At 41.2% G+C, this 26,189-nt stretch overlaps 1 protein-coding gene across 1 annotated transcript in view; it reads right to left on the bottom strand.

Annotated features, from left to right (window-relative positions):
- LOC126278392 (mediator of RNA polymerase II transcription subunit 17) overlaps positions 1-26,189 on the bottom strand; it is a 107,531-nt gene that overhangs the window by 60,278 nt on the left and 21,064 nt on the right. Inside the window, exons 3-8 of the mRNA XM_049978491.1 lie at positions 25,990-26,125; positions 25,717-25,897; positions 20,574-20,759; positions 13,462-13,667; positions 9,316-9,578; positions 3,048-3,357 (exon numbers count right to left, since the gene is read on the bottom strand). Coding sequence (XP_049834448.1) covers positions 3,048-3,357; positions 9,316-9,578; positions 13,462-13,667; positions 20,574-20,759; positions 25,717-25,897; positions 25,990-26,125 — 1,282 coding nt within the window. The remainder of the gene's footprint in view (positions 1-3,047; positions 3,358-9,315; positions 9,579-13,461; positions 13,668-20,573; positions 20,760-25,716; positions 25,898-25,989; positions 26,126-26,189) is intronic.

Raw genomic sequence — 26,189 nt, 5'->3', positions numbered from 1 at the left:
AGCCAAATCTGTGGTCTTCGTTGTAGATGCTTCCTTTTGTGGCATCGGTGCAAGTTTTGTCACGTAAATTTGGTGATGTTGACAGGCCAAATGCATTTGCTTCAAAGTTGTTGAACAAAGCTCAATTTAATATTTGTAAATTGAAAAGGAGGCTCTTGCCATTATCTATTATGTCACTAAATTTCACCAGTATCTTTCTGGCAGAACATTTTACATGGTAACTGACAATTAACCTCTACAATATCTGCTTAGCCCTTCTCAGTCAGTCCCAACTCACACAGCACAGGTGCTGCAATGGTAGGCTCTTTTTTTTTTTGTCAAGTTATAAGTATGGGATTATGTATCAGCCACTTCTAAGTATGCCAATGCAGGTGCTCTTCCTCACCTTCCTCTTGGCCCAGATTCCACATTCAACAAGTCCTCTGCTTCTTGTTGCTACACTGATGCACAGGACACAGATGCTTTGCATAGCTTTCTGTTTAACTACTGGAAAATTGTCCAGGCCACAGCAGAGGATCCTGATTTGCAGATTCTGTTGCACTACATACACAATGGTTGACCACGTTTAGGCAGACAGATTCGTAGCTCTGTGGTTTGTCGATATTTTGCCCACACCCCTCTGCAGTTCGCCAATGTGACATTTTGCTTGAGACTGATAATGACCAGTCACATGCTTCATCTGCTACACCAAAGTCTCTGTAGTGTCATTCACACCAAGCAGCTTGCTTCACATTATTGCACTTGGAACAGTCTGGATGCACAAACTTAACAGCTGACTTCTCAGTGCCGAGCCTGTGCTGAACATCAGGCATCTCCATCTCAGCAGGTCTGCAAATGGCCCAAACCTGAAGGGCCTAGTCATCAATCTTCTGCCTCGAGGGATTGGCTGAAGTGATTGTAACTGACAATGGACCCCAATTTGTTGCCACCCAGTTTGAACAGTTTTGCACCACTTTTGGTATCCACCACATCATGAGTGCACCACTTCACCTACAATTCAGAAGTGAAGCTGACTGCTTTGTAAGAGCTTTTAAGCATCAGATAGACAAACTTCATGCCTCCCACACACGGGATCAAGCTCTGTTACCGCTCTCCTACAGCTCCCAGATATGCAATAGTACATCATCGACAGAGTTGTTACATGCCCGGTGGCACTGCACCTTGCTTCAATTTCTATACCCACCACAGTTGGCGGTGCCCACTCTGCCCATACAGGTAACATAGCAAACTAACAATTCAGTCTTTTACAGATTGTATGCTGGGTGGAGATTCTGGGAGCAAGGCACCATTGTATGCCTCCTTGGACATTCTCTCTTTTTCCAGCAGGAATCGACAGGATTGCTGAGACACAATCAGAATAAAATTTGTTCATGCAAATTGCATGTTACTGCCACATACTTTGTGCTTCCAGATTTCGTGTCTGCCCTGATGCAGCAGTCCCCCACTGTCAGCACCAGTTCCAGAGCTGATGGAAGATGATATCCTCTCACGGCCATTGCTGTCTTGACAGCCACCATTGCCTGAGGATGGCCCCTCTTCCCAGTGGTTGTCACACGTGCTGTCTCAGGTCCCTCTGCAGTCATTGAGATACCTCCATCTCTGTTTGCTGCTCTGCCTCTGGATGTGGGTGTGCACCCTCACCCAGTTTTTTGACTGATGTTACCAGTAGGGCTTGGGGCATATGCTGTGTTGCAGGTGGGAGCTCAGCAGCAAGTCCTCTCTCCTCACTGCCACCTGCATCCAGCCTTCCCCTCCATCATTGCTCGTCTAAGCTATATGACGACAGTGAGGAGGTTGGGGGGGGGGGGGGGGAGGGGTAATGTGGTTTCATATATCAATAACACCCTAACAGCAACCTTAAGTTGACAATGGGATTGAAAGTATCCATCACCAACCACACCGATAGCGGTCACTCAGGATCAGGCAGACCCAGCGTTGAGCACCCACTGAACCATGCCTTCAGTGGCACTGGGCTATGAGTGCCCTCTGCTGCTGCAACATAGCATGGCCAACAGCAGCCACTCACCCCTTGGCATTTGGAACCTCTTTGCTACATGATGCTATGCACATGCCACCTCGTCGTGGCTACGCTTTAATACAGATAGCCTGATCCTTGTTGATACTGTAATATCTGGACTCTAGTTCTTGCTGCATTGTTTGTAATGAGTCTTTGTATGATTCGAGAAATGATAATTAAGTAAATCTTCTGTTTACTGTGTTAACTTGTATGCTAATCATTTCTGCTCCTCTCCAGCTTTCCTACGACAACAGTTCTGCACCACTCTGTAGCCCACCTCTCCTTACCATTGTGTATGAAGTTGTATACAACACAATCAATACCTAAAACTACACAACTGAATGAATCAGTGGTTTTCATTTCGTTGCTCCCATATATTAGTTTCACTCAAAAGAATGAAAGAATAATTTAATCAATACATACAATTACAACTGAATAAGATGACTTTTTCACCACAACCAACTGAATTGATTGTTTCATTTGGTTCTTCCCATCACTGATCATAGACAACAACATTATATTTTTCCAGTGCTAGTCAATGTGCTTTTTGTGTTTTGGAAAACTTCCTGTGTTCTTCATTTCCTAGGAATCACCTTACTTTACTCAATGTCTGAGAATATGTGCTAAATTGCTGCTGTTGTGGAGAAATACCAGTTTTATTTTCTTTTTCTTTTTTTTTTTATCTTGCGTTGTGATTTAGCTATCTGTAAATCTTTTTCTGGAGAAACCAAAATCTAAAAATTCAGGAAAGAATATATATCTCTTTGCTGATCCAGATATGGAAACATTACCCACATACCTCTTCTAAGCAGTGAAATGTGAGATTAGCTGTACCAGATGACTTGAATAACAGTCAGTAAATGAACTTGAAACACACGTTACTTATTCATGTTTTATGTCACCTTCCCATTATGTTTTTGTTTTCTATCAGTTGGTTTGGAGACAATGTAATTTTTCACTTAGTAATGTTTTTGTTTTCTATCAGTTGGTTTGGAGACAATGTAATTTTTCGCTTAGTAACATTGCTTACCTGACAGAAAATAAGGTCACGTAACTCCTGGGGCTCATACGACATGTGCATTACTCGACCATCACGACAGACACATTTGAGAGACTTCTCTCCCACATGCACAATGAGAGAAGTCCGGCACACTGCGTCATACCCATGAGTCATAATGTTTATTTTTACACATGACTGAGTCGGGGAATTTAAAGCATTCCAGTGTGATATAATGAGTGGATCCTTCACTTCTTTTGCAATAGTATCCAATACATATTCTGTCCGCAGACGCATGAAGAAGTGTTGAGCTTGCTGAATTATTTGCTCCAAAAGAGTCTGCCTGCAACATACACAAAGAAAATAGGGCATCCAGAGAATGAAATAGCATTTCATTAAACTTTTAAAAAACTTTTGTATATGTTAAAGTTGCACTTGTTATAGACGACAATTTGTTAAATACATACAAGAGCATGTAGAACAGATCTAGCAGCATAAGGACACATTATAATTGAGAGAAATGGGTAAATTGTAAATAACTGAGGACAAGACTAAGTTGTTTCTACATGTTTCATATAGTTTTGCCTTGTTTCCAATCCTCCTCCTTCTCTTATTACAGGCTGTACTCACCAATGACTTTATTATAATTGCGATCAGGTCAATCAAACCCTGTAAGATGACTAATAACTGTGTCACCCTCTTACTGAGGTGCCACTGGATATCAGTATGGAGGGGCATGCTGTCAGCACACTACTCTCCTATCTGTCAGTGTCAGCTTTCAGCATGGAAGTTCTCCAAAATGTAGCTCCCTATTTGTCCGTATGAGACTAAATGCTCTCCATTTTAACCTCACCCAATGAGAAACAATACTTAGAAGCACCAGGAATGGAATCCAGGTGTTCCATATAGCAGTCAGACACAGTGAGTTATCAGCTATGAAAGCTGGATTTCTTAAAAATTCCTTACTCCTTTCTCGGTATTGCTAAGTCTTTCCAAGAGATTCTAACAATTCTGTGGCATCATTCTGAATACCAAACACCAATGAGAATCTTTCAAACACACTTATAAGTTAATTAGTTAGTTACGTGTTCCATTGATCAATAGCACGGAAAACTGTTATGATGTGGAACGTGTCAAATGCACAAGAAATGCGCACAGGAAACAAGTTTTTTTTCTTTTTTTTTTTTTTTGTTTACATTATAGTGTTATTCCTAAATATTACTATTATCTATCCCAGTCCCTTAAATGACACAAAATGCATATATTGTATTTGCAGATTTATTTACTCATGTTCAAGAATTCATTTATGGTATAGAAGGCGTTGTCAAGGAGGTATGATTTCAATTTGTTTTTGAAACTATTACTGCTGTGTGTTAGACATTTTATTTCATCTGGTAATTTATCAAAAAGTTCTATAGCAGCATATTTTACCCCTTTTTGTGCCAAAGATAGGTTAAGTAAAGGATAGTGTAGGTCTTTCTTTTTTCTGGTATTGTAATCATGAATGTTGCTGTTGATTTTAAACTGGTCCATGTTGTTGAGAAAAAAATTCACTACTGAATAAATGTACTGTGAAGCAGTTGTAAGAATTCCTAACCTTTTAAACAGATGCCTACAAGGTGTGTGACTATGAAACCCACACATTATTCTAACTAGTTTCTTTTGAGCTGTGAATATCTTTAGCCAAAGTGTTGAGTTGCCCCAGAATATAATTCCATATGACATCGGAGAGTGGAAGTATGCAAAGTATGTTAGCTTAGTAATTTCTACATCCTCAAAATTGGCAATTATTCTGATTGTAAAAGTTGCTGAACCTAGTCACTTTAGGAGATCCAAAATACGAATTTTCCAATTAAGATTCTCATCTATATGTACACCCAAAAACTCAGTATGCTCTGCCCTGGCTACTAACTGCTTTTGATGTGTTATGTTTATTGAAGGAATTGTACTTTTTGCAGCAGAAAATTGGATATACTGTGTTTTTTCAAAGTTCAGAGCAAGACCATTCACAGAAAGCCAATTAATAACTTTTCCAAAGATCTTATTTGTGTCATTTTCTATCGGACTTTCTTTTACTGGATAAATAATTATGCTTGTATCATCAGCAAACAGTGTCAGTTCAGCATCTTGTTTCACATAAGAAGAGAGGTCATTCACATATATCAAGAACAGGAGGGGACCAATGATCAAACCTTGTGGAACACCTAATGTAATTTCACCCCAGTTAGATGAAGTGGCAAACTCCTTTAAATCACTTGAAGCATATAAAAAGACTTTTTGCTTCCTGTTCTGTAGATATGACTTAAACCACTCATGTGCTGTTCTATTTATACCACAGAATTGTAATTTCTCTGACATAATGCCATGGTTCACACAATCAAAAGCTTTGGATAAGTCACAGAATATTCCTACTGACGAAATTTTACTATTTAAAGACTCTATTATGTGGACAGTGAAATTGTATATTGCTGTCTTAGTGGAACAGCATGTCTGAAATCCGAACTGTGACTTACTACATATCCCATTACTGTTGAGATGGCTAGCATAAGGAATCACAGATAACATTCTAAAATGCATGAGTGAATTCATCTTTCCAATGTGTCTGCAATTTACTTCTGGTAAAGTATCATAACAAATCTTGATCTACACACACTTCATTAAACATAAATTTGAAAAATCTTTGTCAGAGAATTTCTTATGAATGATGTTCCTCAAGTCTGTAGTTGGCAATAAGAAAGAGCTGGTGAGTGAGACGGTGTGTTGGAGAATGATGACTGACAGATCAGAGGAATGCAGCAGGCATACAAGGTAGGAATGTGGGATGGAGAAGCAGCAGATGCCTGGGATAGGAAAGCAACACATGGACACCAGAGCTGTTGAGTTCATGCACTGCAAAATGGTGATGGCATGGGGGAGTAGACTGGGAGTGGCTGACAAAACAGAGGTAGGGAAGAGTGTGTGGGAGCAGGCAGGTAGTGAAGGTTACGGGAACAAAGGACCTGTCACAAGGAAAGTTACCATCTATGTAGTCCACAAAAATTGGTGCTGGGGGGAAGGATTCAGATGGCTTGTGTTGTAAAGCAAGCACTGCAATCAAACATGGTGTGTTCAGCAGCATTTTCCACAACTTGGTGGTCAACTCTGTTCTTGGCCCCAGTTTGACAGTGACCATTCGTTCGAGTGGACAGTTGGTTGGTAGTCATGGTCATATAAAATGCAATGCAGCAATTGTAGTAGAGCTGATGTATGACATGGTTGCTTTCACATGTGACCCTGGGATAAGATAAACCTGTAATGGGACTGGAGTAGGACCTGCAGGGTTGGTGAATTGGATGGGTCTTACACTTGGGTCTTCCAGAGAGATTTGATGCATGTGTCAAGGGGATAGGGAGTGCGTGCAGCATAGGAATGAACCAGGATATTGTATACATTGTCTGCTAGCAGAATACCACTTTAGAATGGAAGGGGAAGGATTGTGTGTAGGACTTCCCTGATTTCGAGGCACAATAACAGACAGCAAAGCACTGCCAAAGGATATGGTTCAGTTGTTCCAGTCTGAGATGATATTGGGAAACAAAGGTTGCAACCAGCTTTTGGGGATGGTGGGAGGATTGCTGTGATGACTATGTGTTGCATTCCTATTCTGTTCACCTACTGCTTCTCCCTGCTGCATTCCTATCTCGTACACCTGCCACCATCCCCTGAGGCTTCAACCACCCCTCCCACTTCCTGCCTGTTTTCTTCCATTACCCATTCCAACCAGCACAATCCCTCACCCAACCTACTTGACGAACTGTACCCAGCACACTGTAGCTACACAGGTTGTGTGTGTGTGTGTGTGTGTGTGTGTGTGTGTGTGTGTGTGTGTGTGTGTTGGGCGTTCATGGCCTGTTCATGAGGAGTTTCGTTTTTTACTTTTAATATTAACATAAGTAATTCATGGCCGGTTCAGGAGTAGTTTCACTTTTTACTTTTAATATTAACATAAGTAACACTCTCTGAAATATACTCATGTTCAGAAAAAAACAGAACACCTTGAATGACTAGAGATAGGACTTTCATATTCACAGGACATGTACATCAGTTCCACAGAAATGATTAGCATTTCAGGCACCTCAGTTCATCATGTGTCCTGCTGCCCAGTTGGCACAGGGCCCACCAGGGGCTCTGATAACTTGTTCCGTGTACGATGGCATTGCTGCGTATCTGGTGCAAATGGCATCCTCGGGTATAGCCATCCATATCGCATTCGGATGGCTCCAAAGTTCATCTGTAATGGTTAGCATTGGGTGGCAGCCCTGCACCTGTTGTTTCACCATATCCCACACATTTTCGACTGGCAACATGTCAGGTGATCTGGTAGGTCAGGGCAAAAGGCTGAGATCCTGTGACACCATGAAAGCATGTGTTCATGCAGCAACATGTGGTCGTGCATTGTCTTACTAAAAATGGCATCTGGGGTGTTGCGCAGAAAGGGTATGGCTAGGCTATGGGTTGTAGGAAGTCATTCACGTAGGTCACACTGATCACAGGGCCCTGGACATACACCAACTGTGATTTGAGGTTGTACCCAATAGGACCCCACACCATAAGGCCTTGAGTTGGCACAATACCTCTTGTGTGAATGCAGTCACAGTGATGCCACTCCCACTGCCTGATCTCAAACCAAAATGCCGCCATCATTTTCAAACAAACAGAACCTGGATTATTCAAAAAACACTATCTGATGCCATTTCTGTCCCCAACGATGTCCCATACACCACTGTCATCTAGCATGTTACTACACATTCATCAATGGTAGATGGGAAAGTGGATGAATTCCACATAACCCTGCTGTAATAAACGGCAATGGACTGTCACCTCAATAGTGTACGATGTGTTACATTATTCCATTGTTGCACCAGAGCCAAGGTTGATGCAGATTTGTCCTGCAATGCCATTCAGATGAGGTGTCAGTCTTGTCATGGGGAGGAGGGGGAAGGGGGAGGGGAGAGGGGTGGTATGGGTCGTGCAACCTAACCCACCTCATTTTGTCTTACAGCCTCCTATGAACCATTCTGCACACACCCTTTGCACTGCCGCGCACGTAGTCCCACACAAGAGGCCATTTCCCGGATCGATTCATCACATTCTCTCACGCACTCTCTTTCTAACTCACTGATTTGATGGTACAGTTCGCACATACTTTTGTGAGGCATCCTGCATGTCTGCTCAAGTCACACTGATCCATTACCTTCGGTTTATAGTGCCAACGGGAGCAGCAAGCACATTTTAGCGGCAGGTGGTGTTGCGCCGCTTTATCGATGTTGACCTTAAACCCATGGGCCGACGTGGTTCAAATGCTAATCATTTGTGGAGAACATACTACAGTACATGACCTGTGAATATGAATGTCCTATCTGCAGTTGTTCAAAGCATTCTAATTTTTTTTTAGTATTTTAAAATTTGTGATTTACAAAGCTCAATAAAATGAAGTTCCAGTGCTAAGAATTCCCTGAAATTTCCCTGATTTTTCTGGGTAATATGTAATTCCCTGAGAATTCCACATTTTCCAGAAGATTTGGCACCATGTAGAGCTGAAATCAGTGGTAATCCTAAAATCAGAGTCAGCTTTGCAATCTTGTTAATCACTCTCAAATGTGCAGCACAATCAAGATTAGTTAGTAATGTTTTTCACAGGAAGGTTTTCCTCCTCCTTTACAGAATTATTAAGTACTACTACTTTCAAAGATAATGAGTTACCAAGACAGCACTGAGTAGTATGTCTGCAACAGAAAAATATCAGTTACGAGAAGATATTATTTTCCTCTACTTCCACTTCAAAAACACAGTACACAGACAATGAAAGTTTGAAATGTAGATACAGATAGTTCACAGCAGAGAATAGGTAGTAATAGAAGGTTATCCAGTTACATAAACTGATAGCACGGTCTTCAGAGACACAATGACAATCATTCTTAAAAAGCATTTAAAAAATTTCAGATTGCTATCTTTATGTTTTATAAAAAAGAAAGAGACATTATATAAAGTATAAGTACAGATCTGTAGGAATGTTAAGGGGGGACATCATGATGACAATGCATATCAATCAAATCTCATGCAGTGTTTACAAAGGGCCACTTCAACCACGCATTGCAGATTTTCCAAAATTAAGGCATGGAAAACGTAAACTCAATGCAGCATTGAAAGTAAAGCAATTTCAGATCACAGAGGGGATTCAGAATACATTGACTCCTCTCACCACTAATGTATTTTCTGTGTAGCTACTTCTTCTCACTTTCAAATCCTGAATCATACTTACGATTTTGCCATCTCCTGCAGCTCATGACGATCTGCAGCAGTTGGACCAGCAAGAGCTCTCCGTTTGCTGGGTCCGAGAGGGCCAGATGCTGGATGTGGAAATGGGTGGTGGGTGTTACGATGGTGAACTTCACGCAACAACTGATGTAAGGAATGCTCCAACACATGATCATGTTCTGACTTTTGTGGTGGAGCAGCAGCAGGTTTTTTGTCTGTTCCTGTGTTATGGCACAGGCCAATAATCAGCTGAATACCTGGTAGCACCTGAAATGATTTAAGTCTCATTCCCACATTCAAACAGAAGTTCAATGACTAATTACTTACACTGTCCATAACTGCTGTCAGGTGGCATGTGTTCATAGATACTGACCTCACACAAACAAACAAACAAAGAAACACACACACACACACACACACACACACACACACACACACACTTTTGTACAAACTGCAACATTCAGAAAGAATTGATCAAATGAATCCAAATTACCAATATATGTACATCAGAGTACAAGAAGTATTTGATTAAGACTACACATGGATAGCAAAATGGCATAGAGGCATATTCAGAAAGCAAGTGTCATGCGTTTTTATACATCTTTTTTTTTAAAAAAGTGTTGAAAAAGAATTACAAGATATTGTTTCCACACTTTCTGACTATTTTTTCATGTAACTGGCATCTTGATCAATGCATGTGGTGACCCGTGACATAAGCTGCTTTATGCCCTCCTCGAAGAACTCTCCTGCCACCTCCTCCCACTTCAGAACCTCTTTCTGCATCCACTCATCTGCTGAAAATTTAATTCTACTCACATGTGCCTTCAGGGAGGTGAGAAGGTCAGGGGAATGAGGTGGCAGTGGTTGATGGGTTTCAAAACATCCCAACCAAATGAGTCCAAGAGCACCTTGGCGGCTAAGACTGTGAGGATGGACATTGTGCAACAAGCACACTCCTCTCGCCAGTATTCTCTTTTACTGCTCCTTTTGAGATTTTGTAGGCTTCCACAATATCTTTGTGCATTGGTGCTCTCCTTCTGCTGCAGAAATTTGATCAAAATGATGCCTTTTCAGAGCCAGAACGCTTAGGCCATGGTCTTTTTTCCCCAAAATTGTTGTTTTGAATTTGGAGAATTGCTGACACCAATGTGATGCCCGTATTTTTGTCGCAGGTATATAATGAGCCACCCACATTTCATCTCTAGTCAAATTGAGCTCGGAAAATCCTCACCTTCCAGTTCAAGTTGTTCAAGAGACTTGTGGGTGCTACTGACCCTGAGTTTTCTTGTGCTGCTGCTGTCAGCTGTTTTGAGACCCATCTTGCGCACAGTTTCTGGTATTCCAGTATTTCTGTGAATGTCTCATTTAAATGAATTCTGAAGAGTTGTGGCAACATCACAGAAGTTTCATTCTCTGTCAATCGTCGGTCTTCATGAACAGTCAAAATGGAAGGTCTTCCACTCCTCTGTTTGTCATGAATTGTTGTTCTGCCTCCACTAAACTCCCTACATCACTTAAACACACGTTCTGTTCATAACACCTTTGCCGTAAACTGTTTTGATTTGCAAAAATTTTTAGATAGGTTTTATTCCTTCCAAGAATAGGAAGCGGATCACAGTACACAGCTCAGACTTGGTGGGATTTCTTACCAAAATCTCTCACACAACTGGTCACAACAACATGAATTTACATACTAATGTGTTCCTGCAATGCTCGCTGTGGTCGGGGGATACCCCTATACTGCGTAGTGTTGCCAACCCTCAAAAAACAGAAACACAGCCTACTATAGCCACAGTACACTAACTTCCTGAACATGACTCATACATATAGGTCCAGTAACTTCCCTTTTGTGCACTTGGAAAGATCAATGTTCCATTAAGTTCTCAGTGATTGCATAGAATTGGAGTAGTCAACATCAGATATTCAGCTCTGGGGGTCAGAAATGGGGAGCACGAATGGATGAAATACAATGGCACTGCAAAACACACTTTAGGCAGCGATGGGAAAGATCCATCCATGGTTCAATAGTAGTGTCAGAAAGTTGTAGTAAAAGCAAAGAGAGTTTCATCACAGATTTAAATGAAGTAAAAGCCTTCTTGACAAACAAAAGTTGAATTGTGTAAAAATGAGCACAAAAAGGCCAATGCAATTAATGTTCAACAATTTCATAAATAAAACATTTAAAACTCTGCTTAATGAACACACTTATATGCACCAAGCACATATCTTTCAGCACATAACCGTAAGACCATTGACACAGTAATGCTGAGATTCTGCGTACAGCCAAAAAGGGGCAGTATCTGGATGTGCTAAATGAATTTAAAGAAGGGAACCTTACAAGATTCCTATCACAATGAACTTAATGTAATTACCATGAAAATATTTATCATGTGGAATAACCATTGATAGATGGTGGTCTGTGCGGACAGTTGACACATGCTTCAATCCTGTAATCTGCCTGGCCTCAACCTCTGCTGGCAATTTTTTGTTAATTTTTCAATAATTAGTCACCTTATAGATTTGCAACAGCTAACAAAAATTAAATTTTGGAACTAAATATGGGTTTCTTGTCATTATATTTCAAATTACTAACTACTACTAACAACAACAATGTCTTTTCTACTCTCTGCATCCCATGTAATACATTCGGACTACACCATGTTACTTTCTAATGAAAGGAAATGCTAGAATAATTAATAGTTTTAAAACATCCTATTTTTGGTAAATTTGTTGGATAGCTGCAAGGAAGATGAGATCATGTTAGTTTTTAGAGAAAAATACTTAAGATACAAAATGAAAATAAAAAAAACAATACAAATACAGTTATTTGGACAAGCAGATACCCTATCAACAAAAGGGAAGATGACACTGATCAGCCATGCACCATTAGGAATATGTGAGTTCAGACTCTCTATCTTCTCTGGCCCTTATTTTCTTTACAGTTCCCCCCCCCCCCCCCCCCCCCCCCCCCCCCGCAGCCATGATAATGACATGTATATACAGTGGCCGCAGCTGTGTAAGAGCACAAAAGCACGTGAACACACTAACATTTGACACCTTGCTGATTTATTCATTATTTTTCTTTGAATCCTGTTAAACATAATAGATGCTGCAATCTGAAAGATATGGCACTTAAATATACTGCACTACTGCTCTCCTAGATTCTGTAAAACTTGGCATTAGCGCCGCGAGCACACTTTCAGCTGTACACACTTTAAGTAGCTTTTGTGCATCCACAACTCTTGACATAATTGTCTTATGGGCCAAATACATACGGATTTGATAAAGAAAGTGCATGGTTCACAATGTGGACAGCTAGCCCTTGAAGTTTATGTCAGTGCCACCAGGTGGTATGACACTGTGGCACACTTTTATCCCCATTCACTCACTCAGCATAAATCCTGCTAGATGATAGCTCATTCCTCAGAAATACTAATTCACTCACTATATACTACAGTAAAATTATATCAGACATCAGTATATGTTAAAGTTGTACTGACAGTACGCCTATTTTCTGGGTTTCTGAATGAGTTATAGTGTATTAAGTTATGAATTTTATCATACAGTAATCCATTTGAGGCACTGGGAATCATAAGGGCCTAAAGCACATAACTGTTGATTGTGAGGCAAAGAGTTCGGGCAGAGATGTCAGTCGAGGCGGAAGTACAGAGGCAAAGAAGTTGTTGAAAGACAGGTGAGGTATGAGTGGCAGCAACTTGAAATTAGCGGAGGTTGAGGCCTGGCGGATATCGAGAAGAGAGGATATACTGAAGGGCAAGTTCCCATCTCCGGAGTTCGGATAGGTTGGTGTTGGTTATTATTATTATTATTATTATTATTATTATTATTATTATTATTGTAGACAGTGGCTCTAGTTGTATAAAGTTGTTGATAAGCATAACTGTAATACAGTAGACAGTATTAATTTCACACACTCACATGTATCTGAATCTAAACATTTGTGATCACCCTCAATGTATTCTCACAAGCCACCACAGTGTATATAGGTACGTAAAGTATCTTGTTTAGAAAGATGAATATCACTGATTTAACACAAAACAGAAAATTACATAACCCAAATTTACTATTTAGGAAAAAAATATAAAAAGCTATCACGTTGTAAAAGTGTTGTATTCAGCAGGGCACTTACGTTAGCCATAATTTGGTTTCCAACAACCATATGTGGGATTGGTGCTTGAAGCTGCACAGCTTCCTTTGCTAGCTGATTAAAGAGCTCTTTGCAAAACAAGACATTCTGTGCTGCTTCTAGCTTTTGTTGCCAGTGGACATCAGCATTTGTACTTGTAGGTCCTGACCCAAGTAGGTTAATTGTAGCACTGCACAAGTCTTCTTGATCTGAAAGCCATGCAACAATGCAAAGAGCATTACAGAGAGAAAATCCATTGCAATGTGGAAAAATGGACTTTTTTTTTTTTTTTTAAGTGTGACTCAACAGAATAGTTTAAATTTACGAAATATTATACTATTACATTTTATTAAGTTATAACAGTACTAACATAAACTTTGATACAACTTAAGACATTGAATAAGTTTAACAGAGTAAATGGTACTAGATAAAAGAAAATTTCTTAATTCATTCTATGACTCCAATATATTACTTACAAGACATTTAATATACTCAGATGGGTTGATGAATACATGAATGCCAATGTGTATGACTCATTTCTGTACTAATGTTAAATCTTTGTATGGGTTGGTTTTAGTCCTATTCCATAATCATGCTATATTTTATTTATTGAGAAAAAAGGTGGCAGCTACATTTTGAAGCTGAACTACTGTATTTACTCAAATCTAAGCCGCACTTTTTTCCAGTTTTTGTAATCCAAAAAACCGCCTGCGGCTTAGAATCGAGTGCAAAGCAAGTGGAAGTTCTGAAATATGTTGGTAGGTGCCGCCACAACTAACTTCTGCTGTCGAATACATGTAGCGCTACACAGGCATGGTTTGTAGGCACAAAGATAAATACTGGTGCCAAAACCTCTGCGTCAGTAAATAAATTTAAAAAAAAAAAAAAAAAAAAGAAAGGTGGAAGAGGAGCTTTTTTTCTCTGCCCCGAGTTTCGACCACTGCATTTTCATACATTATCCAACGAAGTAAATACAAATTCCACATTGTTCATCTTCGAATGTAGCAGAATTTCAATGTACTATGAAAATCCGACTGGCAACAAAAAAAATGGTTCAAATGGCTCTGAGCACTATGGGACTTAACATCTTAGGTCATCAATCCCCTAGAACTTAGAACTACTTAAACCTAACTAACCTAAGGACATCACACAACACCCAGCCATCACGAGGCAGAGAAAATCCCTGACCCCGCCGGGAATCGAACCCAGGAACCCGGGCGTGGGACGACTGGCAACACTGTTTAGGATGTTTGTCAATATGGCCAACTCTACGTTCTGAATTTTTTCCTACCTGTGAGAAGAGATGGTTGCTAATAGGAACCTGATGAAATGTGAATCACATGCAGTATTCTCTTCACCATAAGAATAATACAAATATAAACATCTATTCTTTCGCGTTTGCTGCTACCTCATTTAAATCCTGTCTGCCTAATAAACTACGAAACTAGAGTGAGACAACAGCAAATGCGGAAGAATATACGTATCGTGTCATGTTTATATTCGTATTATTCTTATGCCTAATAGTGATACCGTCAGAAATGAAGCACGGCAACTGACTAGATTTTTAAATCTAAGATGACTCTAATTTCTGTGCAGAATTTGATGTACTAAAGAAGCGGCCGCAAAGATTTTCAAACGGAGAAAAATTTTTGCCTAACTCTCGTTCAGAACATGTTCTATCATACGAAGTCTATTATTTGGTTCTTGTTTATCATTATCAAAGAAAGCAGCAGTGTAAGTAACAACAAATAGCAGTCTCCTGCCATTGTTTCGCTAATGAGACGATTCCTCTCTCTTTTTTTTAAATTGTAAGCGGTGGTAGCGCGCACAAAAGCAAGCCGTGCCGCGTGCGGCGACAGGCAGTAAACACGCACTATCAGAATGCGACAAACAATGCATGACACAGTACAGTAATGCATTTTCAGCTTAGAGTGACGTGAACACCTATAACAAAGAAAACGGCATTAATCAGATCAAAGCAAAATAAGCAATCGATTCAAACCAGACGGAGCACGTGAAAAACAAAGGGTACTCGTATAAATACGAACGGAGCGCCTGACGCATAGCAATGGCTACCTGGTAAAGCTTAACTGCTAAGCTTACGACTTGAACCAAACTACTGTCGCTGTATCGTCATTCATTCGCCAACTTTGTTTTGAGTTGGAGGTGCGCCCTAAAACTTTTATCTCCCCTTGAATTTCGAGTCGCAAATTTCAGGTGCAGCTCAGATTCGGGAATTTTTTTTTCCTTTATTTCGAGTCTCATTTTTCAGGTGCGGCTTAGATTTGAGTGCAGCTTAGATTCAAGTAAATACGGTACTTCTCTCACGTAAGCTGCTTATACAGGATTACTAACGTAGCCTGTGCAGGTGGCATACAATGGGGTCTAAAAGAATGTACAAAACTGTTTACTTGCAGGCAATTGTATAGAAGAACTTACTTTTATGCCATATACCTCCTGTGCTGCAATGCAAGTTTCTCACTAAATGGTGCACTCATTTTTTGTCTGAGAGAAGAGACATACAATGGGGAGATCATCATCTACAGTGCTACAACTCTCTACCCATGAAGCACTGTCGAGAGATTTGGAATTTATACAAGGAAAATGGTGATCAGCAACTTTATGTCACCAACATGGCCTTTCTGGTGGTCTAACACTGGCGAGGAAAATTTCTTCCTTCCTTAGTGTTGTGACTCACCGATCATTCAAAGTGCCGCCACGCAATTACGTGCATCCTCTACATGCAGCGCTGTCTGCCAGATATGCAGCAGCCGCGCCACCTAAGCGGCCAGCCAGCCAGCAGCTGCTAGACTTGGACTCAGTGGTAATTTGAATGTTACTGTGTTCACATGTTTTGCTTGGTCAACTTGCTCTGTGACTTACACGTGTTGTGTCATTTTGAAATATATGTGTTTAACTTGACGTTATAACAATTGGCGACGAGGTAGTGGATTTTTCCTTTTCATCGTTGACCCACAGGTTTCCATGGCTACTTTAGAACAACTACTGCAAGGTCTCATTGAACAGCAAACGCTTCTCACAGCGGCGATTCGCGATTTCGTCACAGCATCCAATACGGGCCGTTTCTCGTCGTTGTCTATACCTCCTTTTCCTCCTTACGACGAGACGGCGGAAGACTGGTCTGATTATGAAATCAAATGTATCGATTGCTGTCGCAATTGGCTCCTTTGAAAGATTCTGCGTCTTTGTCTTTTGCTGAAATGTGCTCATTTCTGTCAGTATATTTTCATAAGCAAACGCATGTGGTAGCCTCTCGTGTTGCCTTTTATCGTTGTCAAAAACAACCGAATCAATCCTATCGTGCTTGGGCTGCTGAGCTTCACGGCCTCAGTCAAAATTGTCAATTTGTTATAGACGTTCACAAAGAATCCTATGTGGATTCCATGGTACGGGATGCTATTATCCGGCTGGCGCCCGACAAAGAAGTTAGGCAACGGACTCTAGAGGAAGTCCTATCCATAGCGCAGTCTTTTGAAATTTCTCGCGCCACTGGAGCGCAAATAGAGGCGTGGGGTGACATCGGGGACATACAACCTCTGTGCGCTGTTGACGAGGCGTGCGATGTGTCCCCGCCGGCCGACGTGGCTGCAGTACGATCCCACGCACAGTCTTGGCCTAACCATAAACAACCCTCTCAGAAACTGCAGCAAAACCCCCGGCAACTTCCTTCATGTCCGCGGTATTTTACGAAACATTCACGCGAGGATTGTCCCCAACGTTGGGCCGTGTGTCACAATTGCAAAAAGAAGGGTCATGGGTCTTACGTTTTCAAATCTGACCGCATACATGATGTTCATGACTGTGACGCTGATACTGCTTCTGTGTTGTCTGTCAATTGCACTTCTTCCCTTTCAGGGAAGTTATTCCTCACAGTCCAAATCCTTGGTCGGAATGTTCGCATGCAGGTGGATACTGGTTCTGCTGCCACTATCATTAATTCTCAGACATATCTTCAGCTGGGTTCTCCACTCCTATCACCTGTCACTCGGCAATTATGGATGTACAATAAACAGAAGATTTTTCTCTTGGGACAATTTAATGCTGAGGTATCTTACAAATCCGCCATTCGCACTGTTCCCATATTTGTGGTCGACCAGAGTAACGCAGAAAATCTTTTTGGTTTCGATGCCTTTCGCGTTTTTGGGTTCTCCATAGATGACTCTGTCAATATCGTTTCTGATGCTATTCCTTATGCTCAATTGGATGCCTTGTCAACGACTTTGAAGCTCATATCACGTTCAAACCCACTGCTCGGCCTAAGTTTTTTCGGGCTCGGCCCATTCCTGTGGCCCTTCATGATCAGGTAAAACGGGATCATCTCACTACTTCAGGGGTCCTGTCACTTCCAGTGAGTGGTCCTCTCCTGTCGTTGTTATTGCTAAGCCCAATGGTGATATTCATCTCTGTGGCGATTTTAAAGCCACTGTAAATGCACAATGCCTCATCGACACTTATCCTATGCCCCAACATGAAGAATTGTCCACTAAACTTGCGGGTGGCCAGTATTTTTCTAAAATTGACCTGTCAGAAGCTTATCATCAACTTCCTCTGGACGCTGCTTCCTGGCAGTTTCTGGTCCTTAACACGCCTTTCGGCCTCTATCAATACCAGCAATTGCCATTCAGGGTTGCCAGTGCCACTGCTCTCTTTCAGCGATTCTTGGAACAGTTATTGCTCCCTGTCCCTGGGTGTATCAACTACATGGACGACATTGTTGTCACTGGCTCCACCACTGAAGAACACCTTCAGAATCTCCGCACACTTTTTCATGTCTCACAGACTGCCGGTCTTAAGTGTAATCTTCAGAATTCACAATTTTTTCAGGCATCTATCACGTACTTGGGGTTTCAACTATCTCGGGGTGGTATTCGCCTGCTTCAGCGAACTGTCGCTGCGATCGATGCCCTTCCCCGCCCTACGTCTGTTAAGGAACTGCAGGCCTTCTTGGGGAAAATAGCATACTATCACAAGTTTTACCGTCTGCTGCTTTGGTGGCACAGCCGTTGCATCACCTGTTGCATAAAAACGTGCCTTTTCACCGGTCTGCGTCATGCGATGCGGCTTTCCAGAAATTGAAGACTATGCTGAAACAGGCCTTGTGCCTGGCTACTCATCAACCTGGCCAACATTTTGTTCTTGCCACGGATGCTTCTCAATACGGGGTGGGTGCAGTCCTTGCGCACCGTTTTTCTGACGGTTCTGAACAACCCATTGCTTATGCCTCCAAAACGCTCACGGATGCCAAACAAAAGTATTCTCAAATTGAGAAAGAAGCTTTGGCCATTATTTATGCTCTCCATAAGTTTGGTGTTTTTCTCTATGGATCCAAATTTCATCTTGTTACGGGTCACAAACCACTTGTTTCCTTGTTTCATCCACCAATGTCACTTCCCGAACGTTGGGCTCTTTACTTGTCTCGTTTCAATTAATAGATTCATTTCCGGCTGACGGCTCAACATGTGAATGCTGATGCACTGTATCACCTTCCCATGGGTCCTGATCTGGCATTTGATAGGGATGAACTTTTGGGTTTTCACCTGGATGTTGCTGAGCAGTGGGTTGTGGACGGATTCCCTATCACCAAGGACCAGCTGGCGGCTGCTATGGGTTCTGACCCTACCCTCTCCCGGGTTTTACGCTGTATTCGAAGGGTTGGCCAGATCGTCCGTCTGCTAAGACTTCTGATCCGTTGCGGAACTACTACGCTTTGCGCTACCGCCTCATGGCTGCGATGGTGTTATCCTCCTTACCACCGACAATGCTTCACCGTGTGTTGTGGTATCTGCGTCTTTGCGTGCTTTGGTCTTGCGCCTCCTTCACCAAGGGCACTGGGGTGTCTCTTGCACAAAATCTCTGGTGCGCCGTCATGTGTACTGGCCTGGCATCAACTCTCAAATAGCACACATAGATGCGGAAACTCCTGACTTCTTCTGCTGCTGATGATGCGATTCTCCAATTTCTGGCTTCTTACCGTTCCACCCCTATGGACGACCACAGCCCAGCTGAGCTCTTACATGGCCGACAGCCCCGCACGCTACTTCATCTTCTGCGGCCTTCCACCTCCCGGCCACGGGTGCCTTCACTTGGCCGGTTCACCGCCAACGACCTTGTATGGGTACGGGGATATGCCAGGCGGCCAAAATGGAGTCCTGGCCGCATCTTACAACACCGTGGCCAACGCCTGTATGAAATCCAGATGGACACGGGTGTTGCAGTGCGTCATTCGGACCAGCTTCAGCCTCGTGTGCCAGCAACGCCTGTTCCGAATGCCGCTACACCATCTTTGGGTCTACCTGACGCCCGGGATCTTGGCATCTCTTATTACTCACAATGCAGCCCTCTCACTGTCATTTCGGTGCCAGCACAAGAATGGATGCCACCAGGAGACGTGCCCATGCAGGAACCAGATGACCAGTTGGAGCAACTCCCTCTCCTGCGGACATGGCCACATCGCCCATGTCTCCTGTTATATCAATCGGACTTGCCGCAACGGGCAGATTGGTGCACGGGGCCCCAGCTGATTCGATCCCTCCGTCTCCTATCATCTCGAACCGTTACCATTGGGGACACTTTCGTCCATATGGGAAGCCTCCTCCTCGAGACTTTATGGCCAGTCAAACAACGCCTATGGACATTAGCAATCTACAGTGCAAAAATTTCAAAGGGGGGGAAAAGTGCTGTGACTCGCCGATCATTCAAAGTGCCACCGTGCAATTACACGCGTCCTCTACATGCGGTGCTGTCTGCCAGATATGAAGCAGCTACACCACCTAAGCGGCCAGCCAGCCAGAGCTGCTAGACTTGGACTCAGTGCTAATTTGAATGTTACCGTGTTCACATGTTTTGCTTGGTCAACTTGCTCTGTGACTTACACGTGTTGTGTTGTTTTGAAATATATATGTTTAACTTGACATTACAACACTTAGGTTTTAAAGTAGCCTGTGGCTAACGACAGGAAATTAGCATGTAACGGCTACATCTGCTATAGTGGTGACTAAATTGTGAGTGATAATATATGAAATATAGAACAACATCTGAAAACCACCAACATATAAAAGGTTGCATGGATATCAAAGAGACAAGAAATTAATTACCTTTCTGACACAGTACTTCAATATATGCGACACCTTGAAGCTCACTAGGTACTGTGACACGCAGTGCTGAACTTGGCTTTGGTAAGGGCCCTGTTCCTGGGGATGATGGAGGACTTGTTCCTTGCTGTGGTTCTTCTTCTGCTTTTGTTACTTCAAACATCCCCGTTTGTGCATATTTGGAACCAGCTTAAAATTTTTGGACATCAATATCTACATTATTACAGTTATACAATATTCATAATATAAGTTATACGGTAAAGCTCATCACATTCAAAATTAAAAGGAGCTGTATTAGCTGCAAAGATGCAGTTCGTTTCTTAATGATCTATGAGGACAAACTCTGGAAGCATTAGAGAAACAAAAACATAACTGCACAAAGTGATTCACAATAAGTCTTATTTCTACAATTAAAATAGTATCAACATCAATGAGCTACGTGGAAGCACCAAAATATAAAATCATATAATTATGGCAGCGAAGTACCTCCGTGAAATTACAATGTAAGGAACACAGTTTAAAGACTAATGAACTAGAAAATATCACTGATTCATGTACTTGAAAATCAAGAAGCAAAATTACACAAAAACATTGTTCATTTTTATGTGTTACTTCACAAACGTACACTTGTTTTCTACTATGAATATCTCACATCAAAGCAGTCATGAGAATACATACAAAAAACACTACCATTTAACTTTCTTACACTGAGGTGAATTAGAGATGCTCATCTGAAAACTGGACAACTATATCAATTCATTAGGATCTGAATGTAAACTTCCCACATATTTAGAAGACTTTATTTCATTCTTCCTTCTTTTTATTACATGGATCTGATAGCAAAATGCTGTTTCATTATACTTTCCACTGTGATAATTATGTTCTATTGTGATAAATATTTTCAAATGGGTCACAGTCTTTTTTCTCTAGAGTGAAAACACTTCACAATGAAGACAGTACTATGTTACAATTCAAGGCTATTTTGAGATGATTAATTCTTGGACAACTATTTGCCAAAGATGTTTCACTTTGTTGGACATGAGGACTGTCCAATGGACTACTCAAACTAATAGGAATGTTTCGTTTCTTTTTCAGATTTTGTAGAACCCATGGAAATTCCCACAGATTTAGGAAATTAAAAATTGACTCAGGCAGAGCCCTGAATACCTGAGCATGCTTTATAACTCAGCTACAGCTAGAACCCCACAGGAAAACAACAGTTTTGTCTCAGCAGATATCCAATCCTTCAACAAATATCATACATTGAGGTTGACCGTTGTTATCTCCCCTCGGTGGCTTGTAACATTCTCACAGTCTAAGCAGTTAATCTGTGATACCTGTTTCTCATGTCTCACAAAATTCCTATATTGTGGTACACTGTGGGTATTAAAGCACATCCAGACTTTATTGGTAAGCAAAGGCAGTTGCATTCATCTGCCCCAACTCAGGAACCCCTTTGGGTCATAAAAACTGTATGAACATCTGAGTTGGAAAGTGAATGGAAAACAGACATAATTCCACAGAGTTGAACTCATGCACCCCATCGCAAACTGGTTAATTCTGAGGGAGACTGCCTTGTTCCTCAAGAACCTGGATGATTGATCCACTCCATTTGGATGTAATGTACTGAAGTGTAGTTGCTGGAAGCAACAATGAAATTAATACTCTCCATCAAGGAACCAGTTACCTGCCCAGGATACAGAGGTGTCACCAAAAATAGATTAACAATATCACTACAACTTTGTATATCAGAACAACCAAATCAAGTACACACTGAAACATTCTTTTGATCCACTCTTGGAGCTTTTGTGGCAATGCACCATAACCCACACAATCCTAGCATTGTGCAGCATGTGAGTCAAATTACACACAATCTTGCTTGGCACATTTACTAAAAGACATCTACTGGCAGACCCGGAGTAATTCTATGTACTGCTACACTATCAAAACCAGTTTTACTAATGGTTTCCAGCCTCAGCTCAATATCTGGGATAGTGTTACCACAGTTACCACTAAGAAACGTCCTGTAACAATCAACCTACTTTCAGAAAGATTATGAAATTCTACCACTGAGCGAGTGAGGTGGTGCAGTAGCTAGGTCACTGGACTTGCATTCAGGAGGATGACAGTTCAATCCCGCGTCCGGCCATCCTGATTTAGGTTTTCCATGATTTCCTTAAATCGCTCCAGGCGAATGCCAAGATGGTTCCTTTGAAAGGGCATGGCCAATTTCCTTCCCCTTCCTTCCCTGATCCAATGAGACTGATGACCTCACTGTTTGGTCTCCTTCCCCAAACAACCCAACCCCAACTCTAACACTCAACTCAGAAATGAAAATGCTAATGGCTTCCAGCTGGCCACTAGCACTTCCATGAATAATCTTCACAAAGATAAAACAGGATTACTTTAGAAAGTCAATTGCTCAAAAGGCACATATAATCACCTTACTTCAAGTTTCCACAGACACAAGTTTTTAACTGAATTAGACTTCTCTCTATCTCAGTTCGTAAAATATCACCTCCAGATATTTACTGTTACCATGTGGAGCTCAGCACTCTCTCACTACCAACAGTGAGCACACTCATTAAACTGGAACACTTACTAAGGAAACCAGCAGATTAAGCTGAACTTCACACAGAACACAGTTCTGAACTTTTTCAAAACCGGCAGAAAAACTTTATTAATCACTGAGGCGCACTCATCCCCCCCCCCCCCCCCCCCCCACTTGGTACACTAACACATCACCTCCACCAACAGGTGATGCATGGCCACAACAGCCTAAACATCATCATATCCATCTCAGTGTATTGTAAATTTACATGTTTTGTGAAAAGAAGCTTGTTATTAACTTTTAACTGCAAAAAAATATTAAGGATTTTTTGCCTTATTCCACATCCATGAGGACAATTTCATTTGGTACCTGTGCTAATCACAAGAGTTGCCGAGCCATTCATCAATTTCATAAGTTCCCAGCTCCTTCACAAAATGGTTTCTATATTCACACTTTTCAGCCAGCCAACCTCAGGAACAGACTGAATGTGCTTTCCTTTGCCTTTTCCTGTTCCCACAAAAAGCACTCAACACCAAAGTGCTCTTTCCAGGCAGGACAGCTCAAAAGTTTATTTCCAACACATGCTGGCAAACATCTGTTATATGGGAAAGTAACTAGCCATGAAGCCAGCATAGAAGACCATTACCACTTATCATTTAGAAAGATTTTGGAAAGACTGGCTAGTACTTCTAGACTGAACGAACACCCCTTCTCCAACACCACAAAGTGTCTGGTAGCCACAACAGCCAAGAGTACAAGCCCCAAGTGCAGTCAGCATTGATGTATTACAGAATGGAATGAAAGACAAAAAAATACAGTCGCCCTCCATATGATGTAGAGCAAATATTTTCATTTACTCAAATGACTAATATAATATTTTAACACTTACTACTTTCGAACATTTCATTGATCTGAAAATGTAATCATCCCATATACTCCATTATCAACTGACTTAGTATGAAATCTAAAGTAAACATACAATCTTGTAAAGGTCTTGTAATTATTCAGCAGAAAGAAAGGAAAGATATTACAGTTTAATGTCTCATCAAGGCTAAGGTCACTAGGGACAGAGTAGGAGCTCAGATTCGGAAAAGAAATCAACTGTGACCTTTGCAATGGAATATCCTGATATTTGCCTTACATGGTTTAAGAAAACCAATATTTCAATTACATTCACAACTAAAATTTCTATTCATAATTTTGGTTAGTAGAGCTGAGTGGCACTGTAGACAGAAAACATTTATAAACGGTCTTTCATTACAAGCAATACTTTTTAAAATTGTAATTTTCATTTCTACTTTGTACTTTGTGTGTGTGTGTGTGTGTGTGTGGGGGGGGGGGGGGGGGGGTGGTGGTCACGCACTCTGTCGAGTGTCCTTCCAGATGTGAAAACATCCAGTACAATTTGCAGTTTCATAATGCAGTGACTTGCACTTCCTGGATGTTTAGAAATCATTACAAAATTTTACTGAAGTAGCAGCTCAGTTGTGTGCGCTCATCATTTGTTCATCAGATAATTGAGTCACATCACCATTTCTCTATTCAGGCTGTACACTACACTCCTATCAAATTTGAGTGGGATGTCACTCAACATCACCATCAAGAAGACAATGTAAAGTGTAACAGCCAGTACTGAGGAAGAGCCGAATGTGTTAGTTTCCAGATGATTTTAATGTTTGGGGCTATCTGAGACATCAAAATGGTGAACCTTAATTCTTGTTAAAGAATTTGGACCTGCAACCATACAAATCTGCACTGACTGAAAAATTAAAGTGAAACAAGCACATGTTGTGTCATGAGTTCACTGATTGGGCTGTAAACAGTTGGAAGCTGATCCTGATTTCACTGGAAAAATCAGTTCCTCAGACAGGTGCATCTTCATCTCATGGCTTCATCAAAAGGAAAAACTGTCATTAGTGGAATGAGAAGACTTCACAAGTGACCGATGAGATGCCACTGCATTCAGAAAAACTCACTGAATGGTGCAGTTTATGCCATGGCAAGTCACAGGATTTCATTTCTTTCGAGATGAGAGAAGAACTGTTACTGTCAATGGCAATTGCTATAGAGCCAAGTTATGTGAATTTCTTTGGCCAGAACTTGAGACCATAGATATTGAAAACAGGGGGTTCAAGCAAGATGGCCCTATGTGTCACACAGCTACAGCTGCTGCTGCTGCTATGCTTGATTTGCTGAGGGAGAAACTTGGAGACCAGATCATCTCAAGACATGGATCTGTGAATTGGTCACCATAGTCACATGGTTTAATATGTGTAGATTTTTTTTTTCTTTGGTGCTACATAGAAGCATTCATTGGGCTATTCCTGACAAAATGGTGCTAATGTTGGACACACTAATTAAAAACTGCAGCCGTCAAGTGCATCAGTGTGTTCAAAGCTGTAGTGGACGTTTGAAAGATATTTTGTTCAGAAAACAATGCAGTATCCAAGCTTCAAAATAAAGCACAATTTACTTTGATACATCAATTCCCCCCCCCCCCTTAAAATTTTAAAACGTATCACTCTTAATGATAGACTCTTAGTAATAACACTATTAATAACCATAACAACACTCATTTCATTAAACTAGTAGTACCTGTTCTATAGCTCAAGTCTCCAATTATAGAATTTGATACTTTTTTCAGCCGCCAGTTCTGTCTCAGTCTTAGAAGCTCTATGTGAAAATCAGGAACATTTCTATTTCGCACCAGTTCGCTCTGTGAAGTTCTCAGTCTTTCGGCACCAGTTAAAAGAACTGATGCTGCTGCTGCTAAGGCCTTCAACAGATCAAGCCCTTTACCTCAGACAAGATCACAAATCAATTATTATAATCATTAATGCTGATAACATGTATACATATATTTTTTACCTTTTTTCTTGCATACACTTGCACCATTGCCTTTGTCTCTATGTTTTCTTGTGGAACTGGGTCAAGAACCATATAACGTTTTTCTTTAGCAATGACCAATACATCATGCAAAACACAGACTTCTGTTAAGGCATTCCTGTTGAAAAAATAACCACTGTTGAGAATTAAAAATTAATTTCATAGTTGCTGCAGAGTTGAGT

Source organism: Schistocerca gregaria, chromosome 6, assembly GCF_023897955.1.
Source record: "Schistocerca gregaria isolate iqSchGreg1 chromosome 6, iqSchGreg1.2, whole genome shotgun sequence".
Classification (NCBI taxonomy): domain Eukaryota; kingdom Metazoa; phylum Arthropoda; class Insecta; order Orthoptera; family Acrididae; genus Schistocerca; species Schistocerca gregaria.
The sequence above is the reverse complement of the archived record's forward strand: the minus strand, read 5'-3'. Positions and strand labels throughout refer to the sequence as shown.